At 30.1% G+C, this 21,523-nt stretch overlaps 1 protein-coding gene across 7 annotated transcripts in view; it reads right to left on the bottom strand.

The window, feature by feature from the left end:
* Nucleotides 1-21,523, bottom strand: part of LOC113520821 (POU domain, class 6, transcription factor 2) — a 201,973-nt gene that overhangs the window by 73,064 nt on the left and 107,386 nt on the right. For 4 of the 7 annotated variants that reach the window (XM_052901664.1, XM_052901668.1, XM_052901667.1 and 1 more), the window contains exon 4: nucleotides 3,591-3,623. The exons of the other annotated variants lie outside the window; for them this stretch is intronic. In XM_052901664.1, the coding sequence (XP_052757624.1) occupies nucleotides 3,591-3,623 (33 nt within the window). The remainder of the gene's footprint in view (nucleotides 1-3,590; nucleotides 3,624-21,523) is intronic. 7 annotated transcript variants of the gene reach the window in all.

Here is a 21,523-nt window from a genome sequence, read left to right as displayed (position 1 = left end):
AAATTAAAAAAAAATCTTTATTAAAAAAATAAAGTCTTTATGAGCGTAAGAATTTTTGTTTGTTACTGAATAAATGAGGAAAAATTCATGAAACAGAACAAAATTAATTTATTTGTTATATAAAAGTAGGATAAAATGGCCAGTGGACAGGGTGCCGATAAATCATCTGACGCCAGTTTAGTAGCTAAAGGCTTTGATTAATATGCTTATGTAAAAAGAGAATGGATAGGTATTTCAAACATATACGAGTACGTATTGATAAAGAAGTTTTTGGTCGCCGATCAAACACTAAACTTAGAGTAGTATTTGAAAATGATTCATATGTATTTTAGACTATATTTCCTTCTTCATTAAGTCGATATTTTCTTATCTACACATTTAGTGAATTAAATCTTACTAAAGTAATCAAATTCTGACGAAGATATCTGTACATGGGAGATATTTAGAAAAAAATTATATGAGGGGGTTTAATAAGAGCAAGACAAGCCAAAACAATATTTTTTAGAAATTTTGCCTGTCTGTCTATCTATGTATATATGTCTATTCTAGCATCACTCAAAAATTACTGCACATTTTGAATGCGAATATAATAGTGGTACTCTTAAACTTTTCTTATTTCTAAAACCTGTACGTATGAAGTAGTAGGTAGAAAGTTAGTAATTTATATTAAAAAGAAATTAAGGTGACAACGTTTTTTTTTTTTATTCTGTTACCAAAATGTTACAAAAAGAATCCTTATGTTGACAATCCAACGTGATTCCTGTCAATTATAGCGGTTTATTTTAGCAACTATTAAGACTATCTCTGTCCTGTTTTTTAACCTCAGTTATGGTAAAGTACATTTATGCTAAAAAAGATTACCTTATTATTACTCAAATAAAATATAATGTAAACTTATTTACATTATTATCTCTAGGGAATTTAAATGGGACGTGACAGATTTTTTTGCAATTTTTATTCATTTTAATGAAATTTGGTACATTTAAAAAAGATGAATTAAAAAATAAATAAAAATTAAACAGTCAATTCAGGATATCAAATAGCATATTTAAAGAATAAAAACATGTACTTATTTATTATCGGATCGTTGCAAAAGAAACAGTAAACAGTTGCTGGTAAAGCAACAACAGATGGCGCTTTTTAAATTAATAGGCAACTTGCTAATTGTACATATTCGCGTTCGAAAACCTCTTAAAACATTTAGAAAAGCACTTGTCAAATAATCGAATTTGTTGTTGTGAACGCATCGATAAAGCGTCTGATCAGCAGGCGAGCGACAGATGGCTAGAGGGGGCTTTACGATTAATTTAACATTAAATTCAATAATAACCTCCCATTTATTGCGTAATTTCCTTTCAATTACCTTTCATTTATCGCTCTGTAACTGGATTACAGATGTGATGAACGTCGGTTGAAATGTTTGCGTCTAGTTTGCCAAATGACACGTCGACACCTGCATTACTATGCGTTTCGGTTGACTTTAATACTTCATATAGCGCTGATAAAATCTTGCTCTTACATGGCCTTCTCTTATAATAACCATACATTGCTTTGTACGAGTCTTCCCCTAAAAGAATATGTTATCCTAATATTAATACGCTGATCAGACGTCGTAATTTTGTTATAGTTTCAAGTTAAAATTACTTCAACTGTCTGGTTCAAAATGAAAGAATGAATAAGTATACTTTATTTGCATTATACAATATAAGGAATAAAAAAGACAATAAATATAACGATACATTTGTGTAAGTACAGTAAGGCGGTCTTATTGCTGAAAGCAATCTTTTCAATCAATGAAAATCTAAGATACTTCATGATACAAGAAATTAGATAATGAACGCACTTTGTAGTGACAATTCTGTACATTTTTTTCTAAAATTAAAATTTGAATTTAATACCAATATGAAGTTTCTAATAGATTTATATCAAAATTATTGTAAATTTAGTTTATAATAGTTTTTTTTTTCTTATTTAAGAGTTTCCTTTTACCGGGACAACTAAATCACGAATTCTCTCTCAGCCAGCTCTAGGCCATGTCTTAGAGCTCCCTATACAACATGACATCTAATGTTTCCATTATCTGCCCCATGTAGTCATTTTTCGATCTTTGCCATCTATTTTTGCTTTTAGTATGCTCTTTATAAATCAATTTTCTATTGTTTTTATGAATGTTCTTTTCACATTCATCCTTTTTAAGACTTCTTCGTTCGTTAATTTTTGTGTCCAGTTTATCCTTTCCATACTCTTCTATGTCCACATTTTGAATGTCTCAAGCATCTTTTTTTCTTTGGCGTTATTGTCCATGTTCACCTCTACCATATATAATGCTATGCTATGCTATAAGTTTATGATCGTTCATAAAACAGTAATTTCGCTAAACTATCAAATAAAAATAATATGTTAGGAGATAAGTTTAGAGAAGTAGCGTCTCAGAAGTATAATGCAATTAAGGGGATTGTTGGAAAAGGGTACTAACGGCCTCATATTTGTTAATTTCTGGTGAATTCATCACCTTTTTATATAATGCATTTCAATTTTTTTTCTCATCACCTATTATGGCTCAGTTTTATCTAATATTAACCAATAGCATACACCGCGACTAATAATCTACTTTCACCCATGTAAAAAATAAATACACTTTGAAATTTAGAAAAAATCATATCCTAAATTGGCCTATTCGCGAATCGAAGTCAGTACCTCTACACCAAGCATGCTTACCAATACACAATGATGTCATCAATATAATTATGATACGATCCATCGTAATAGAGGGTTATAAGTAGTAGTGCGGGCTACAGGGGACTATCGGCCCCCGTAGTGAGGCGCGTGGGCACTCAACTCACGCGTTCACTCGATTGTTCAGTAATAATCACACCAAATTTGAATTTAAAAATTTCTATTGTTAGAGACCACTTAAATACTGATTGGAGTCGCAATTAGAGTAAGCAATAAAGTAGTGAAATCTTTTGTGCTCAAAAATTAAATTCAAATTGAATTCTTATCGAAAATTTTTTTATTTATTTTTCTTTATCAATGAGTATTTTATTAATTGTAGTAACGTATTCGAGTTTTTTTTTTTTTAATTAATTCCCTAAGGGTAACTTAGCGAGAATGTTTGTAGCATTTAGCATTATATAGTTCGCCTTATACACGATATGTTTATACATATCGTGTATAAGGCGAATAAAAAAGTAATATTTTAAATTAATATGTTACGTGTTTAAATTTTCATTTATTAGTTAGTATTCTATATTGGTAATTTGTAGTCTTACAAAATCCGAAAATTGTAAATTCAACTTGTATTTGAAAAGAGCAATAGCTAAATTATTTATTTATTTTTCTTAGTTAAAACTTTCTTAGTTAAACAACGATAGATAAAAAAGAACAACTCAGAAAACAGCCGAAATATACTTATAAGAGGTATAAAAGTCTTTATACTGGACAAACGCAATTCTATATTGTTCCTACATCAAAATACCGCTTAATAATTAAGAATACCGATCTCGTAACAAAACAATACGAGAAAGAAGAAATAATAAATTTCTTATGACATGTTTTGTAATTATATAAAATACGTAAAATCAACTTGCCTTCATGTAGAAAGTCATGCGTGCGAGTAGATACTTTACATGTAAAAGAAAGTTTACAATTAGAGTTATATATTCTGTATATTTATAATATGTCTAAATGTATTTATATATTTTTTTTTATTCTTTAAACAGTGTAAAGAATGCTGAATAATTTGATCTTGAATCCAAAAAGAAGATTAGGATAATTTTCAATATTCTGTATTATAACAGTGAATTTTTAATTATTATTAAAAGAAAATTAGTAATACCTCTGATTAGTTATGTCTATTATTGTATAGGAATTTTTTTATTAACGTGAAACCATCTAATCCTGAATTTATTATTATTATATCTATCCATCTTGTGAGATTTCTTATAGACAAAATTTATTGTAATTTATAATACAGAATACAATTCTGTTTATATATTTATAAGCAACTGCTATATAATTTATATGTTCTGATATAAATATCTGATTAAATCTGATTAAATCACTTTTCAGAAACAAAGTTAATTCAAATTCCATCATTTGAGTTCTAGTTTCGAAACATTTTTCTTATAGTTAATAATATTTTAAATAAAACTATGTAACTACTTATTTTGAATTGAGTATAACAGGGCGGCCTTATTGCTGAAAGTAATCCTTTCAAGGCAACGTTTGGGTAGCGGAGTATATTATGGAACAAGTAGCATAATGACGGAAAGGGGAAATGAAATACGATTGAATAAATATTATCATTTCAAGCACTTAATTGACAAAGACATTTACTTAATGAGAATAATAGAAAGAGTGAGTTTATCAGAGGGAAGGTCGTGCGTGCATAGAGGAACAAAACTTGTATTACTTAGTGCATTCGTGCTAAAGCTTATCGATGTGACAACGTAAGAATTATCTGTCAATTTATGAAATGTTTTATATTTCTAATTAATTATTTAACAATTGAAAATAGTGACCCATAACAAAATCGACTTTAATTGTGAAAATACCAGTTATTTTGATCTAAAAACTAAACTACTAAACTAATCAAACCCGTTTAAAACTGACAAATATAAAAAAATACAACCAAAATTGACACAATGAAGAAAGTGATAACTTCTTTCTTTTTGAAGAAGCAGTCTTTTGCATTCATAATTCAAAGGCTCAAGCCGGTAAAGCATATGAAATCTGCACTTGCGTCTGATGAAAGGTTCTTACCTAGTTTTTATTGTTCTTTATCTAAAATAGCCATACATTTAATCTACTTCTTTAAAAAGAAGAAGAATATTACCTCCTTCTTTTTGAAAAAGTATTATTTTGCATTTAAAATCCGAAAAAGGGATAATAAGTATGTAATTGCACAATTAACATTTTGAGCATCGGTTAAATAATAATTATTTAGAAGTACTGTTAAAAATTTAATTGTTTTTGAAAATTTACACATAATTTCGACGTTGTGTATACTTCATTAGACATTGGCATGGATATAATGTCCTTAAACTAAGGAAATTAAAGTTCGACAATAGTACAATGTAAAATTACCTATTCTTAAGCTACTTTCACCACATCGTATTGCATTGAGCTAAACTGGCTGAGCTTGTATTTACAAATAAAAGCCTGCTTTATAACTGTGGATACAGGATATAAAATACTAAGTATGCCATGCCATTTAAGGCTTAACTAAATTGCAAAACTTGTCGATACTGAATTTTCCTTATATGTCTTAGCCCAATAAAATACCAATTAGTACAATTTTGAACAAAGCTAGCAAGCAATGTGTGACTCAATCACTATAGTAGTTTTGCATATATGCAATTTAGTGATTTCGCAAAAAAAAAGAAATCTCTCTGGCCGGGTCGCCGGCGGGGCCATGGAAAATGGCGTTCAAAAGAAAATGAAAAAAATCCATGAAAAAATAGTAGGCCCACGTATGGTAAATAGCATCGAATGCTGAACCCTCCCACCTAGGCTCCCCCCCCTAATTTGTAACGTTATTCTAGGCGCTTTGCTCGCAAATTGTTGACTTAAATGATTCCAGTCTACCTTTGACGAATTTCTGCTGATAATGCTTGAACATTTTTGAGTATTTTAGTAGATAGTGTTACCTAATAGTAGTGTTATCAATAATAGAAAAAAAAAGAAAAGATATAAAATAACAATAACTTTGTATTAATGTATTACTTACTATTTCTCTTTTATTAAATTGTATAATTTGGGAATAAAGTTCTAACAAGTACATTTTACTCGTTGACCGAGATATTTCTTAGATACTATATTTGAATTTCAAACGCCGAATCTTGTATCTAAGCAGACTTTGCTTTGGAACAAGCAGTTTTTTGTTCCGCAGCGGATAATAAAAGCTTCAAAATTACAAAATTTATATAAGATTAACATGAGGGTATGCCTATGGATATTGCTTGCAACAAGAATTGTAAAAGTCGCTGTTGAATCCACATAGTCATAATATAGCCACAAAAAATCAGACAAATGAAGAATCTCCATAGTTTGAAAATCATTTAAAAATACAAATAAAAATTATATACTCGATAAAACTCATAAAGTAATTTCACATATTAAATTGAAGCGTCTAGCAAATTAGCACTAAAACCATAGACTAATTATTTAGATTGTAGTCACGTGACCTAAATCTGTCAAGTTTTTAAAAATTTGCAATAGTGAGGGGGCTCACATAATTTCTAAATATAAGTCTGCTCATTGATTTCTTAGAGATATTAGTATTTTTAGTAATTTTTCCTCTCGCTAATCACTCGCCACTAAAAAACTCACTAAACCGGTTCGAACTAGTTTTTTGAGTACATTATGCTTTCAGTTGGAAATAGCCCTAACACGATTACCCTTATCGAAGTTCTGGCGCCGTGGTACTCCAAGAAACAAGGCCACGGAATAATATGATACATTATACAGCGTCATTAAAAGCACATAGAAAGAAAGGTAAGCTGCAATTAAAGCCGCCATTCGCAATTAAAATAATGGCTGTCACACCTATGAGACAATTAGGTGGCGGGAATAAATTCTATGTTTTGGTAGCGGACCGCCATTGCTTAATTAGGGCTAATCAAAAAAACTTAATACTCAGTAATGGTTCGTAATAGCGCGGTAGTTTGCGAGGCCTCCTGGTACAGCTAATGTGGACTAATTACGTACTTTGGACATTTGGAATCCGTGTTTTGTTTTTGATAATAGTGGAAGTTATAGTCATAAATTATGACTATTACAGTTGATATTATCGTAAAACAACAAATGAAATAAAAGTAAGATCCATTATTTTTAATATTTTTAACCGATTTGAAAAAGAAAGAGGATCTTTCTTAATTCGGTCTCTTTAATGTTTGTAACAATAACCTCGTCAGTTATAAATCAATTTGGATATGTCTGTTTGCGCATCCCCTTAATTTTGTATATTTTTAAGTAATATTAATATAAATTTATTCTATATATATATATATATATATATATATATATATATATATATATATATATATATATATATATATATATATATATATATATATATATATATATATATATATGCTAGTTCAGTAATAATAATAATAATAATAATTGGTACCTAGTGCTAAATTCATTTCCCTTCCTCCTATCCTATCCAATCACCGTCATCGTCTTTACCTTCGAGTTGCAACAACCAATAAGGACGCCGGAAGCTTCTAAGAAACTTCAGAGCTGTCTTCAATTCTTAACTGCAAATGTGACCTCCACAATCAACGAGCAACTACGTATAAAATATTAATAACATTATTGTGCTGTAAATGTGGTTACCGTTTTCATAATTGAAGTGCTGTGTTTCTAGACAATATTTTGTGTGTATATTGGTGATAAAGTGACGGAAGGAATCAAGGCGCCCGCACAGGACATCATATAATAGCCCACGACAAGACGGTGAGTCCTTATATACTTTCGTTATCCCTTGCAGACCTATATTTATTTCTATAGAACCCACCAATGTCTTTATGTCCATTATGTATACGGATATACTTACAGATAGGTTTTATAGAAATTTCTATCAGAAATAGGTTCAATAATTTAGTTTTTAAATGACAATTACTGGTTTTATTACAACTGACGTCGGTTTACTTTTGGAACACATGATTTACTTGATGAAAAGTGATAACGTCGCATATAGTTAACCTCTTTCTTTTTCCCCCTACCCAAAGGTTTTCTGGAAGAGATTGCTTTAGCGATAAGACCGGCTTTTGTACTTTATACCTGTAATATATACATACTGTTTTGTATTTTTTGCAATAGTATGCAATAAAGTGCAGTGATGCAATAAAGAGTAAATAAATAAACATCACTAAGGATATGCTCTTACACATATTATGTCAAGTAATTTCATAATAGTTTATAAGAATTAATAACAAAGAGTTTCTTAATTCGACGATGTTTTTTGCCAAAATCCTGATAAGCCTTCTTGCAATCAATTGGCATTGCTCTTTCATGTTGGTCCAATACCAATTTTGTACTCATTGAAGTAGCAGATTTTTAATTAATTTTAAATTTCATATATTATAAAGTATCAGCTTGGATATAAGCCATAAAATTATGAGGCATTCAATCGACTTAAAAAAATAGGAGATTCACCTACTTTCCGCAGAGTCAAGGTCTGTTACAAGATATCTTATAACGAGTATAAAGCGTGAAAACAAAATAATGAAAAATTTTAAGTGGCGATTGGTTATTAAATGTATTGCAATAGTTACGAAATATATTAATTTTATGTATTAGTTAATAAATGTATTAAAATATAACAGTTACTGTTATTGATCGACAACTAACAAATAGGGCTGCCAATTCAGAAAATAACGGTTAATGATAAATGTGCCTTTATTATTTACTAGTGGCTTACTCTGACTTCGCTCGGGTAGTCAAGTTCTATGACAGTATTTAATTATATTATCATAAAACGTAAAAACAAAACAATGCAAAACCTTTTAATGGCGATCGGTTATTAAATGTATTGCAATAGTTACAAAATTTATTAATTTTATTTATTAGTTAATAAATGTATTAAAATATAATAGTTACTGTTGTCGATCGGCAGCCATCATATAGGACTGCCAATTCAAAAAGAGTTTAATTTGCTTACCAACAAACCAGCATACGACTAGCCAGCAATTACGGTTAATGATAATAGCGCCTTTATTACTTATGTCCATTAGCTTTGTATTCACAATGCTACTGACCCCTCATACTTGAAGGTCGATTTTCTATGTAGGTATATGAAGTAAAATGGCGAAATAAGCCGCGGTCAAACTTTGGTGGGCAAAGGTCGTCCCTGGTGGTGACATTCGTGCTTAGTTTATTATCTGCATCTAATAAATTGTAAACTTTCAATGAATGTCTCATATGATATAAAACCTGCACCTTTCAGGAATTCGTTATTTTTTTTATCTTCTTTAGAATGTTATTATTTAAAAAAATTGATTTAAATTAATGGATTCTAATATATTCGATGAAATGCTGTTATGTCTACATTCTCCACAATAGCAAACGTCGACAATTCCATACTCCATTAAAAATTGTGGTCGTAAGCAACTTTTTTTATAGCAAAAAAATAAAAAAAAAATCCTTTGCTTTAGACAGACAATCTTGTAATAAGTTAAATTTTGTAGAAAAGATTATAGAAAAACTGAAAATAAACTTTATTTAATTGATTAACGTTAGAAACTGTTACGTACATTTTTGTTTATTGTAATAACTAAAATTTAATAAAAAATATTATATTTAATAGTTTGGAAAAAAGATGTATATTTATAACGTTTTTATAAAATTTACTTTCTTATTTTGTAAACGAAACGCAAAAGAACAAACGACTTAAATATCGAAACAATATCGCTTCCGAGGCCCAGTTTATTTTTTAATATTCCAAATAGGCCATTTCTTTCAAGCGAAAGTCCTAATGGTTAAATAATTGGACTTAATATATATACTATACAGTTGTTTGTAAGGTGCTTTATTAAGCATGCGCGATAAGGCTACGATAAGTTAATTTTACGAGAATGATAATTTTGTACTAATTTTCTACGTGTTTTAGTTATTTTAATGACGATTAATTAACATGTGTGTTCCTTTGTGTTGAACATGGAGCGATGGTTATTCGGATAAGATATCTTTGGTGTTTTTCAGTTCACGGTAGAAAAGGAAAATTTGGCGCCAACATGAATATGTAGAGAGGTGGATGAAATGGGTGAATGTGAAAGTTTTACTCTACCAGATAGATTAAAACGATGATTAATATATTTCAGCAGTGTTTGTTTGGTTGAAATTTCAATATCTTTATTATCTTTATCTATTATCACACAAAATTACTGGCGGGGTAAGCAGAGAGTATCGATTTTTTAAAGTCTTCTCCATTTTCTTATTTCGTCTTACGCTAGTTCCAAAGACTTCTGATGTTTTCCTCAACTCATGTTCTATGTTATATTATAATTGTATATTTTAATATTATTTTAGCATACATAATTATTTACACAAACTGTCAACAATTTCTGCGCAAGGTTTCATTCTTATTTAATCTTCTTTACGAATAAACTTTTAACAATTAAAGATTGTGTTCTACAAATAAATGGACTTCAATTATGAAAAAAAAACCTTATTTTGTTTACCAGTATTTTGATTTGAAAATTGAACTACTAAACCGTTTTGATAAAATTTATGTGAGACTGGTTTGTATATCAATTCAGATAAAAAAAGAATTTTTCAAATCGGTTTAGAACTAACGGAGTTATGAGGTAATAAACATTAAAAAAAAAAAACAAATACAATCTAATTGAGAATTTCCTTCTTTTTAAAATTGGTTGATAAGTCTATATATATATAGGAGAGACATTTTAGATTTTTATAACAGATTAATTATTCATATAATTAGTACAATTTTGTAACTATATTGCAATCAAATATCTTACGCCAACTACCTATATTGAATTTAATCTTGCAAAACTCAATTATACCACTTCGATATAACAAATACTTGAGAATAAAGACTAAGGTCGGATAAGAACGGCGATTATTGTTATGTAATTATCGTGAGCTTATTAGCGTGAATTCGAATTAATTTTTGTCGGTGAGATTTCAATATATCATTGTAGTCATATAGTTGAATATATTACAGTTAAGCGCGACTGTCTGTGAGAAATCATGCCTAATGACGTTACATCCTTTCATATAATGATTTTTGACGATAGAATTTAGTGTTACGCTTGTCAATAGATGTAAGCTGCATTTTTTGTGTTTATGTTACGCGATTTTAATATTAAAAGTTTCGTAAGTACACATTTTAATGTAATAACTATCGGTTTCACTTACGTATTATATTTTAGTTGATTCATCTCGATTAGTTTTCGAAGCATTCAGGACCCTTAGTCATGAGCGACTATGACGTGACTATTTCTAAACTAAAATATAGTTATTACATAAAAATATTTAACCACGTTCTTTGGCAACTTTGAACCGATATTTTTTTTATAAGAAATTTTCTAATTTATAAATAGAAGTGCGGGAGTAAATTCCGCATTGGTTCCATATTGTTTTCTTTTTATGGACAAAATGGAATGGTAACTCCGCCTGCGCTGACAGAATATGCTGTCGGGGCACCAATGAAGGGTAATAGATGAGAATGAAAACAGAATAATTAGCCCATCGTGACGAATTCATCAGGAGTTAACCATGATAGTTTCCAGAGAGGACCGCGTGGAGGTCGAGCTGGTTGGGTATATAATCTCCCTCCCAATTCCATATAGACAGATATTGGTATCATTGAGGTTGCTGTTTTATCTTTGTGGAACATCTTTTTTGATGTTACTATTCAGGTTTACATCTATGGGCGATTACCTCTACTTTCCACCATATGAATCATCAGCTTGTTTGCCGTCACCATAACATTAATTACACTGTCAGTCGAAAAAATAAGCAAACGGACAGAATCAATTTCGTTAATAATATTAGTGAGGATACGTAATTTCTCAATATCGGCGTCCTTGATGGGTGCAAGCAACATTGTACCAACTGTATAATATAATAACGTTCACGGCGTATCTCGACAAGTGTTTAGGTACCAAGTTATTTCATTAGGCACTAACTCGCTGTGTCGTAATAGTGTCTGAGTAGAGGGCCGGACTGAGCCATTAAGGAGGGGAAATTAGTGCATTATTGACTGATTTCCCTTTTCAACTAGTTGATAGACGGCGGCACGATGGCTTTTCGATTTAAAATACGGACCTGGATGTTTACTGCATTAGCGTTGATCGATTGCAAACTACTTACAATTGGCTTTTTGAACTATTAAGCGCCCATTACACGATTACTCGCCGTCACTCATTTCCATCAGTCATTAACAGTGTTGCCAAGTCAAATATTAATATACCCGGAGAAATTAGAAAATATTGAAAAAACCCACAATATTGTTTCCTTTTTAGTAAAAATCGTTTAACGATGCATTAAATTTAAATAAATATAGTTGTATTTTATGAAGTTGTAATGAATAGACACTCAGTAGTACATATTGCAGGTAATTTATGTGAATGGATTTTTCAGTGTCATTCAAAAACACAAAAAATATACTTAGAACACTGGCAACACACATCAAAACGGAGAGTAATTTTAATTTAGTAATTATATATTTTAACCTTTGTGTAATTATAATATTTTTGGAAAGTAGTTGCCCACAATACAAAAATATTTTGTACCCATTCAATTTATCAGTGTGTATGACACATGTGAGTATGAAGAATAAATATTATATATTCGTTTTTAGAGAATACCGAATTAATAATAATATTGACTATTTTAATCTAATTCATTTAAAATAATACGATTCAGGCGAAAGTCGATCGATTCTATCGAAATCGGAGCAAACCGGTCCTCCTAGTCTACCCTCGCGACAACGTTCGTAGGGTCTCCAATTAGTTTTTATGGTACGCTTCATTACAGCCAGTGTTAATTATTATTGTGCTGACGAACGCCCTGTTCTCACTCGACGACCTAATTAGAACGGGTGCCGCGTTTTTTTCCTTTTTTGTTTTCTTGTCAGCAAATTATGAGCATTGGGGTGTGTGTGGTGTTTTGTGTGGGTACGTGTATAGGGGCACTTATGTAAGCTCGCGTTCGCGTGTAGCTCAGTAGTATGGAAATTCAAATATTTGAATTTCGAATAGTAGTATTACATACTACTAAAATTGAATTTATTTTTTCTCTAGCAGTTCTATGTGGCCTGTTAATACATTTTGATTAAAATGCAGTATGCCATTGAAATGTGCGAACGCGGGAAACATGTCGCAATTACAAAAAGCATTTATCTATAACGTGGTAGTTAATTCTCGACGAAATTATATCTTTATTGTTTTAAACGCGCGATCACTCCATTGTGCGGTGCTTCACAACTTCTTGTCCCCGCTCCGGTTTATTTTTTTCATACGCCGCCACGAGAATAATAACTTAATTGCACCACATTGTAAAAATGTTAAAATATAACCGTTTCCTCGCTCATTCTTATAAGTGCATTTATGAAGTCCTAACCGAACCGTAGGCTCAATAACTCTTTAATAAGCGAAACCATAAATTCACCCACTAATTGGTACGATTAGAAAATTTAATTATTTTATAGATTTCTTTTGTGAATTTTATAGAGTTCTTTATAGCCGCGCGATTAGTTTTCTATTCATAGTTAGGGTCGATTGTTAGTATATTATTTAGTAGATTTCAGCCATTAAAAATTTAAAAACATAATGCCGCACGTATACCTACTTATTAATTACAAATTGTTACATAAAGTAGGAGGTTAGTTACTTTTAACAATTTTCTTCGGCCCAGTCTATAATTATTACTTTCATATTAATTACTATATAAGCATCCGTGTTGTTAGTGTTGAAATATAATTATAAAGAAAAATAAATTTATTTCAAAACTGTGTGTGTATTATTTGGTGTGTTTAAAAAATATACCTACTTAGATTAATTAATGTTTTCTCTTATTATCGACATAGGAATAGTTAATCAAACAAACATTTTTGAATAATTATTTATTATTCGAATGCGTTAAATAGATATTTGGTTTTAGAAATGATCGTTTATGAGGTACTGTAACTTATAATGAGTCTTGGCTCCCCAAGACGGATTGTTACTAATGGAGACTAAGGGTCATATTACGAGCAATATTCCCAATCAGATCGACCTCCACGTGGACACCCCTGGAAACCATCGTGACTAATTTATCATTGAATTCGTCATGATGGGCTAACTGACCTGCCTTTTCATTCTCACCAATCATCCCTCACTGGTGCCCCGCCAATGTATACCGTTAGCGCGGGCGGGGTTACGATTCCATTTTCATCCTCTAAAAAAATAATACGTCTTATAGCTTTTTATATCTATTCGTATATTACAGTATGCAATATATGACGTTGAAGGATTTTTTCTTTGGTAGACAAAGAAGTAATCCTTCAACGTCACATGTACCTTTGCTAAACCTGTGATATTAAAGGGAATAGATTGTTAATATTGGATTCTTTTTTATACAACTTAGAATGGCAAATAAGCTGACAGCCCACCTGATGTAAAGTGGTAACCGTCGCCTATAGACATGAGCAGTACCATGGACATAACAGAGTATACTGTTTCGCCCATGATACCCCCATGCGTTGCCATTCCTGAGGAGTTAGGTTTTACTTCTCTGTACCCTGTAAATTCACGCCATATCCCACCCTTTAAACTGAAACACATCCTTGTAAACACAACTGCTTCATGGTAGAAACACGAATGGGAACAGAGGTACCCAAGCAATCGACTTTTGTACAAAGTCTCCCTCTGGTAAAATATTATATATAATATATCTGTATATTACTATTCAAATTTATAGAAAATTATTCTGTCACGTCGACTATATATAGTTCCTCCTGGAAACCACTGTGATTAATTCTTGTAGAATAATACTACAATGGGTTATGGCATCTTAATTCATCATTACCTTTTATTTCAATGTAAATGTATTTCAATAAGTGAAAAATAACGAAATCTCTACCTGCGTTATAAGTCAAGAATAATAGGTGAGGATGAAGTCAAGTTAGATGGTCCATCGTGATAAATTAATCAAGAAAGGACCACGCGAAGGTCGACCTGATTGGGTATATTGCTAGCAATGGGACAGTTAGACTCTGAGGTTAGATTTAATTACTTATCTTTTTATCTTCATTAATAGGGTCCAAAAATGCACAGACAAAGTATGACATTCCATAGGTCCTATTATTTTGTAGTGCCACCGACACAGATACAGGTTCTGTTTTCAAAAGTTTTAAACAATTTTTTTTTTATTTATTGATGATATAAAAGATTTTCTGGATTTTTTTAATTAATACTTACACCAGTTTTAAGGAACGGGTTACCTTAATTAATATACTGTATGAACTATAGTAATATAATGTATACTGTGATTGCTATAAATAAGTATTTTCTACTATTTTCATTTTCGTGTATAATACAGTATAACTTATACATGTGTAAGTATATTTGTTATTTATATTTATTTATTTGTTTATATATGTAATAATAGGATGTTTGTATGTATATCAATTTATACTAGTACCGCACTCGAGTATTCTAACATATCCCTAAGGTTGACTAGGAGAGAATGCTTTTAGAATTAAGTCCGCTTTGTACATATATATGTACTAATGAATAAATAAATAAATATCGTATTCTAGCCTTATAGAATCAGTAGGTCATCTGGTCGACCGGATATATTCTTAAAAATACAGTTACGTTATTAAATGTTTATTGACATATGTATGGTAATTTATTATTATCATTAATTTATATACAATAATAAATAATCAAGGACTCTATGTATGATAAATTAATAAACCCTTATAAATATACCACTGAACAAGATCACATCCGTGTAACTACCTACTTAGCAACAGGATGCATTACTAAACACGCCAAATTGAGACGAGACGTCAATTAATAAACTTTAATTTCAAAGACATAAGGTTCATTATAGACGATAATTAACACAACATTAATGAATAGAGTTAGCCGTTGCTGATCTATAAAATATTCATGACAAACGATATGACATGGTATGTGTTATTATGCCCGTTCTCGTATATTACAGATTTATATTTGTCTATTAGAGTTACACATTATATGACATTTATATTACTATTGGTTGCAATATCCTCGGCTAGGGGAAGGGATTGTTAGTAATGGAGACTAAGAACTCCATTGCTAGCAATATACTTAACCAGGTCGACCTCCTCGCAGTTCCCCCTGGAAACTATCATGGTTAATTCCTGATGAATTCGTCATGATGGCCTAACTGGCCTGTTTTCACTCTCATCGATCACCATTCACTGGTGCTCTGCCAGCGTATCCCGTTAGCGCAGGCGGGGTTACCATTCCATTTTCACCTATCGAAAAAAAGTCCTCGGCTGGTGGAAATGAATTGTTAGACATGGAAGTTTAAAAATACTATCAGGTCGACCTCGAACCTACAGCGATGGAAATCATCATAACATCGAAATATAAAATACTTCACTTTAAGTTGATTGTTATAATTTTTAATGTTTACAGAAAGAAAAAACATAGCTGTCAAATTTATTGTTATAACCATTTTTCCTTTAATTTTAAACATTAATTATATCACTTTGATTATATGACTTTGATTTCACCAATAAAAAAAATCATGCAAAGAAGGGTTAATTCCTAATGAATTCTTCATGATAAGCTGACTGACCTTATTTTATACTCACTTATCATTCTTTACTGGAGTTCCGCCGACATAATTTGATAGTACAGATGGGGTTACAATTCCATTCTCACTGATTAAAAAAAATATTCTCGACTAAGAGCATAGGCTTTGTAATAATGATTCTCACAGCCCCATTGCTAGCAGTATACCCTATCAGGTCGATCTCCGTATGAGAATCATCTAGAGGAACTCTAGAAACCATCGTCATTAATTCCTGACAAATTTTTCATGATGTGCTCTTTAATCTAACTTTTTACTCACTTATCATTTCTCACTGAAACCCTGCCCGCATATACTGATAGGTTATCATCCCTTAAAAAAATATCCTCCATTATGTCCAACAGTGGGACGCTACAATTACATTTTGCATAGCCAAATGAAATCGTGAACAAACATATAATCATTTATGATGAGATTTTTTGTATTTTTAAACTACATTGTGTTTGAATTTAGAATCGCAAATTTACATTTAAGTTTAGATTCGCAATAAGTAGTTTTCTTTTGTTTCACAATGAAAAGCGACAACTTTAATCATCATAAAATTTAGGTAGAACCAATACGAAAATAGGATATTGATTAGAAAATAAATTTTAAAATTTATTCAGAATTAGCGCTGTAATCTCGGAATAGTTGCAAAAAAAAATTTATGAATTGAGAACTCAGTTATTTAGAAAGTCGTTACGAGAATAAAAAAAAAAATAGTTATTCTTACTAAAATTCAATTATTTATATATTTTTTTTAATAGGGACCTCTGTAACTACAGGTATGAGAATGTTTGGTCGTTATGAAACTTTTATCGTTATAAAATTTCGAATGGTGAAACCTGCAAATAGGTAAAGCCTAGTTTGCACCGTTTTAATAATTTAGCCGAGTGATAAGTAAAAAAAAAAAAGAAAATTATTATTAATTTGTAAAATTACTGGCAACTCGATTACATCATTAAATAAATCATTTATATTGCTAAATTGATGCGAACTGAGTTTAAGTAACAATAGTTAAATTTTTTGTACTATTTGAAACGTCAAATAGTACAAAAAATTAAATTAAAAATTTGATGGCCTGCTTGATGGAATCGGTAAATAAAGCATTGCTATATACTTACTCAGCAAACATCATATACGTCAATGAACAAATATCACTGTATTAATTTTTGCGCTAACGTATACGCTATTTGAAACGTCCCATCAATGAATTCATTAGGTTAACCATGATAGTTTCCAGGGAGAACCGCGAGGAGGTCGAACAGTTGGGTATATTGCTAGCAATGAGATTCTCAATCTCCATTACTAACAATCCCTTTCCCCCCAACTGTATATGTGTACAAAGCTCCATCTCTATCATACTACACAATTGACAAACTTATGAATACAAATGTTTTCATTATTTTATTATATTGTTTTGGACAAACTATTATTATATCATCCGTTAACTGCCCACTGCTGAATATAAGCCATGCCCATAAGGGAAGTTTTGTCAGTAGTTGCCACGCTTGGCAACCGTAGTTAGACTTTTTGAGATGTTTTAAGAGGGTCGCTGCTGCCTAATACTCAATTATTAAGTTCCCTTAGTCGCCCCTTATGACATCCACGGGAAAGGAAGGGGAATGTGGACCAGTACCATAAGATAATAATATAAAGTCATCCAGATTATCACGTGAACACAGTCACTTGTGTTGACTGGTATAGTGTACTAGTTAAATCTCTAATACCTCACATTAGCGAATACATATAAGGATACACCATTATTTATCTCCTAGTTATATCAATCACGATTGTACATTGTAGCAAATTAATGATCTTAAAATAAAATGTAATGACACGCTCGGCCTTTTGAAACAAAATTAAAAGTACACATTTGCTATACGATTATCAACTTTATACAGATTATTTTAGGGACTTTAAAGTAAAGTTACATAAGACGGTCCACAGACATGAGATCATGGCTGGCACACACTTGATTTATTCCTTTTAACCGACTTGACCCACATTCGTGGATTGCCTTTAATTGTTAATAAGCATAATTAAAATGCGTTTTAAACGTGTACGCACAAACGGACATGTCGTGTTTATTTTATTAATTATATTTTATTATAGGTATGATTCGCGTAATAAAGCAAAATTAATTAAAAAAAATGGTTTTAATATTTCATAATATTTTTATAATAGTTTAACGTTTTCTAAAAAAAATCCATTAAGTCACGAATTTGTAAGTGTTATTTGTTATTATTTATTTGTAACAAACAAAAACGGAATATATTATACAAATATTTTAATTTTATATACTTTTTATTTTTAATTATTAAGTGGTATATAAATTATTATTATAAATCAATAAAACTGTCCGATAAATCCAGTTACATACGGCATTGACATTATTTCAAGTTAATCGATCGATATTATAATACCTATCTGGATAATTATGAATTATTATATAATGCGATGTCAAGATTAATTATTAAAATAAGCAGCCTTGTTATGCACATAAACCCAATGGATATTCCTATTCATGCATATTATACTTTTATACATTATAATTTCGGTAAATTTTTATTTGTAATAAATTTAGAATATATTTATTTTATAATATAGGCATTCGTTAAGAAAGCGTTTTTGAAAATCTCAATTTAGAGGGGAAATATGCATCACGCATGCAAAGCCAAGAACAACAGCTAGTTAGCAGCTTTACTTAAATATTAATATCGTAAATTCTTTTTTTTTTAGAACTTACTTGACTAGTTTCTCGACGATATATGAATCATGATAGTTTAGTTTTGAAAAATCTTTTAGTAATTTTTCTTTTTTCTAATTTCAAATTCCGTATATTTCCGCTTTTAATGACGGACGTAAATATAATATAAATACAATGACTTTTAATATAGAGAAATTAAAAACAGTTATTTACAACTAGTTTTTACCGGTGACTTCGTCCTTATGATCGGAAATGTTCATTGACCAGTATAAAAGTAGCCTATGTCCTTTTTCATTCCATACGGTACGTGTGAATCAAATTTAATTATGACTGTTTAAGCCGTCAAGGCGGTAAGAGATAACAAACAAACAAAGCCACTTTCAAATTTATTATATTACTCGTATTGTGTTGTGGAAAAAGTTAGAATTAAATAAAACAGGTGCCCACACAGTAGGTTACGTTTACATTATAATATTAATACGATTACACTATTCATGGAATAAAATTAAACGGCGGCTCGGTGAATTTGTCTCGTAACGACAAAATAAATATATACTCACAAGTCTGTCATTATAATTGCGTGCCGTAGTATAAAATGCGATAATATTGTTTTATTAACGTCTCCCACTCAGGGATGTCACTTTTTTATATTTTTTCACATGTAGAACGATAATAGAAACCAACGTTTAAATCTTAAATTGATCTGATTTTGACTCTGTATTCTGAATTATAAAGAAAACAACATTAAATTGAATTGTAAAACAGGTACGTTCAATAAAAACAATTACACGTATATTAGTTACTTATTGTTTTATATTAGGTTCTTGGTTCTAAAAGTAGTGTACATTATAAATACTATTTTTGTACAAGTGACAACCCTATCGTATATGACACACTAAATGCTTGAACGCATGACATTCGTAAGCGAATTCGAAGAAACACTAAGACCCCCATTTTTGTCTGAATTAATTTGATTTTATTATGCCAATAATAATACATTATTTTAATTGTACTTTATTATAGTCCAACGGCTGATTTTTTCGATATAAAGATAAGGTATGTAAGTTCAATTATTAAAAAAGAAACGAAATCATACATTAATAAAATTTATTAAAAGGCTTATTCCGATATATGTTTCTTAAATATTTAAAACATTTAATCTACCTATAGAACTCGTCGACGTATTTCTTATCTCTAAACTCATTTTTAATCACACCACGTAAGGAATACTAGGTATAATTTAATTAATTTTTCATTATCTTTTTAAATGTCATTAAGTCTAAGTAAGTCATACAGTAGGCGTCATCTATTGTAATAAATTATTACAATAACTTTAAGATAGTTGAAAGTTAAATTAAGAATTCCTTATGGAGGGTTATTTTAAATTTTTAACTGTGTTCAGAGTACTAAGTCGTTTCCTAACAAAATAGTTTTTATATATTATTTTATAGAATCGAGTCGGTATATTTGTTTGTTTTGCTAATAATTATATTTTGTTAATGTTATGGTTAGGTTATGGTTTGCAATAAAAAGGTTTTTGCTCTTACAAGAAACAAAATATTACATTAAAAAATATAATTAACAGATTTTTTAGTTCCTATATTAATAATGGTGTTAATGATTACAACATAAACATAATATAAGTAGGTACCTCAGAGTTTACAATCAACATCATTCTACGAGATCAATATATAATTTATTTAATATGCGACCTTCGGCCAACCATTAATTATTTAACAATCCACGATTATGGCATTCAAATTGCAAATTATGTTTTTAATAGTTTTGTAATGACTCGCTTGTAATGTTAGTGTGATAATTAGATATATATGAGTATGTGGGAAGTTCGTAATTAGACATATTATATGTAGGTACATACTAGATATCTTTGTATTTCACAATTGATTGCTAAACGCAGGAAACTTTAAATAGTCATGTATCATTCATTATTAAATATGAACTCATAAATACTAAAGACAAAAAAATTTTTTGATTTACATTTTTTTTTAATGAGCTACCTACTCATTTTTTCTTAACTCCTTCTACCTAAAGGTTGTTTGGGAGAGATTGCTCAGCAATATGACCGTCGTCGATTAGCAATAATACTTATAGAAAATTTTTCAACAAGTCCTGTGACATTGGTACAATAAAGTTTTAAATAAATAAATAAATAATATATAATGATCATATATTTTACAATAAAGGTGCACACACATAATTGTGCATCTTCATAGCAAAGCCTTGTAATTATTATTTTTTGGGTTGCCAAGATTAAGAATAAATATATATTGAAAGAAGCGCCTTTGATCGATAACTTAATATAAATTTAATTTGATTTAAATTTGGGAGACAACGAAAAAATTACTATTTAAAAATGCTTAAATCTAAGTTTATCGGATAAAATATTTCTTTCTTTCTTTATTTCGTTAATATCAATCAATTTCCAAAACCTCTTTCTATCGGAAATTATAAAAATATTATTCGTATTAATATTTGAACTCAAATTTT

This window comes from Galleria mellonella, unplaced genomic scaffold, assembly GCF_026898425.1.
Source record: "Galleria mellonella isolate WM207_F2 unplaced genomic scaffold, CSIRO_AGI_GalMel_v1 utg788, whole genome shotgun sequence".
NCBI classification, from domain to species: Eukaryota; Metazoa; Arthropoda; class Insecta; order Lepidoptera; family Pyralidae; genus Galleria; species Galleria mellonella.
Note: the sequence above shows the minus strand (reverse complement) of the source record. Positions and strands in the feature narration are given on the sequence as shown.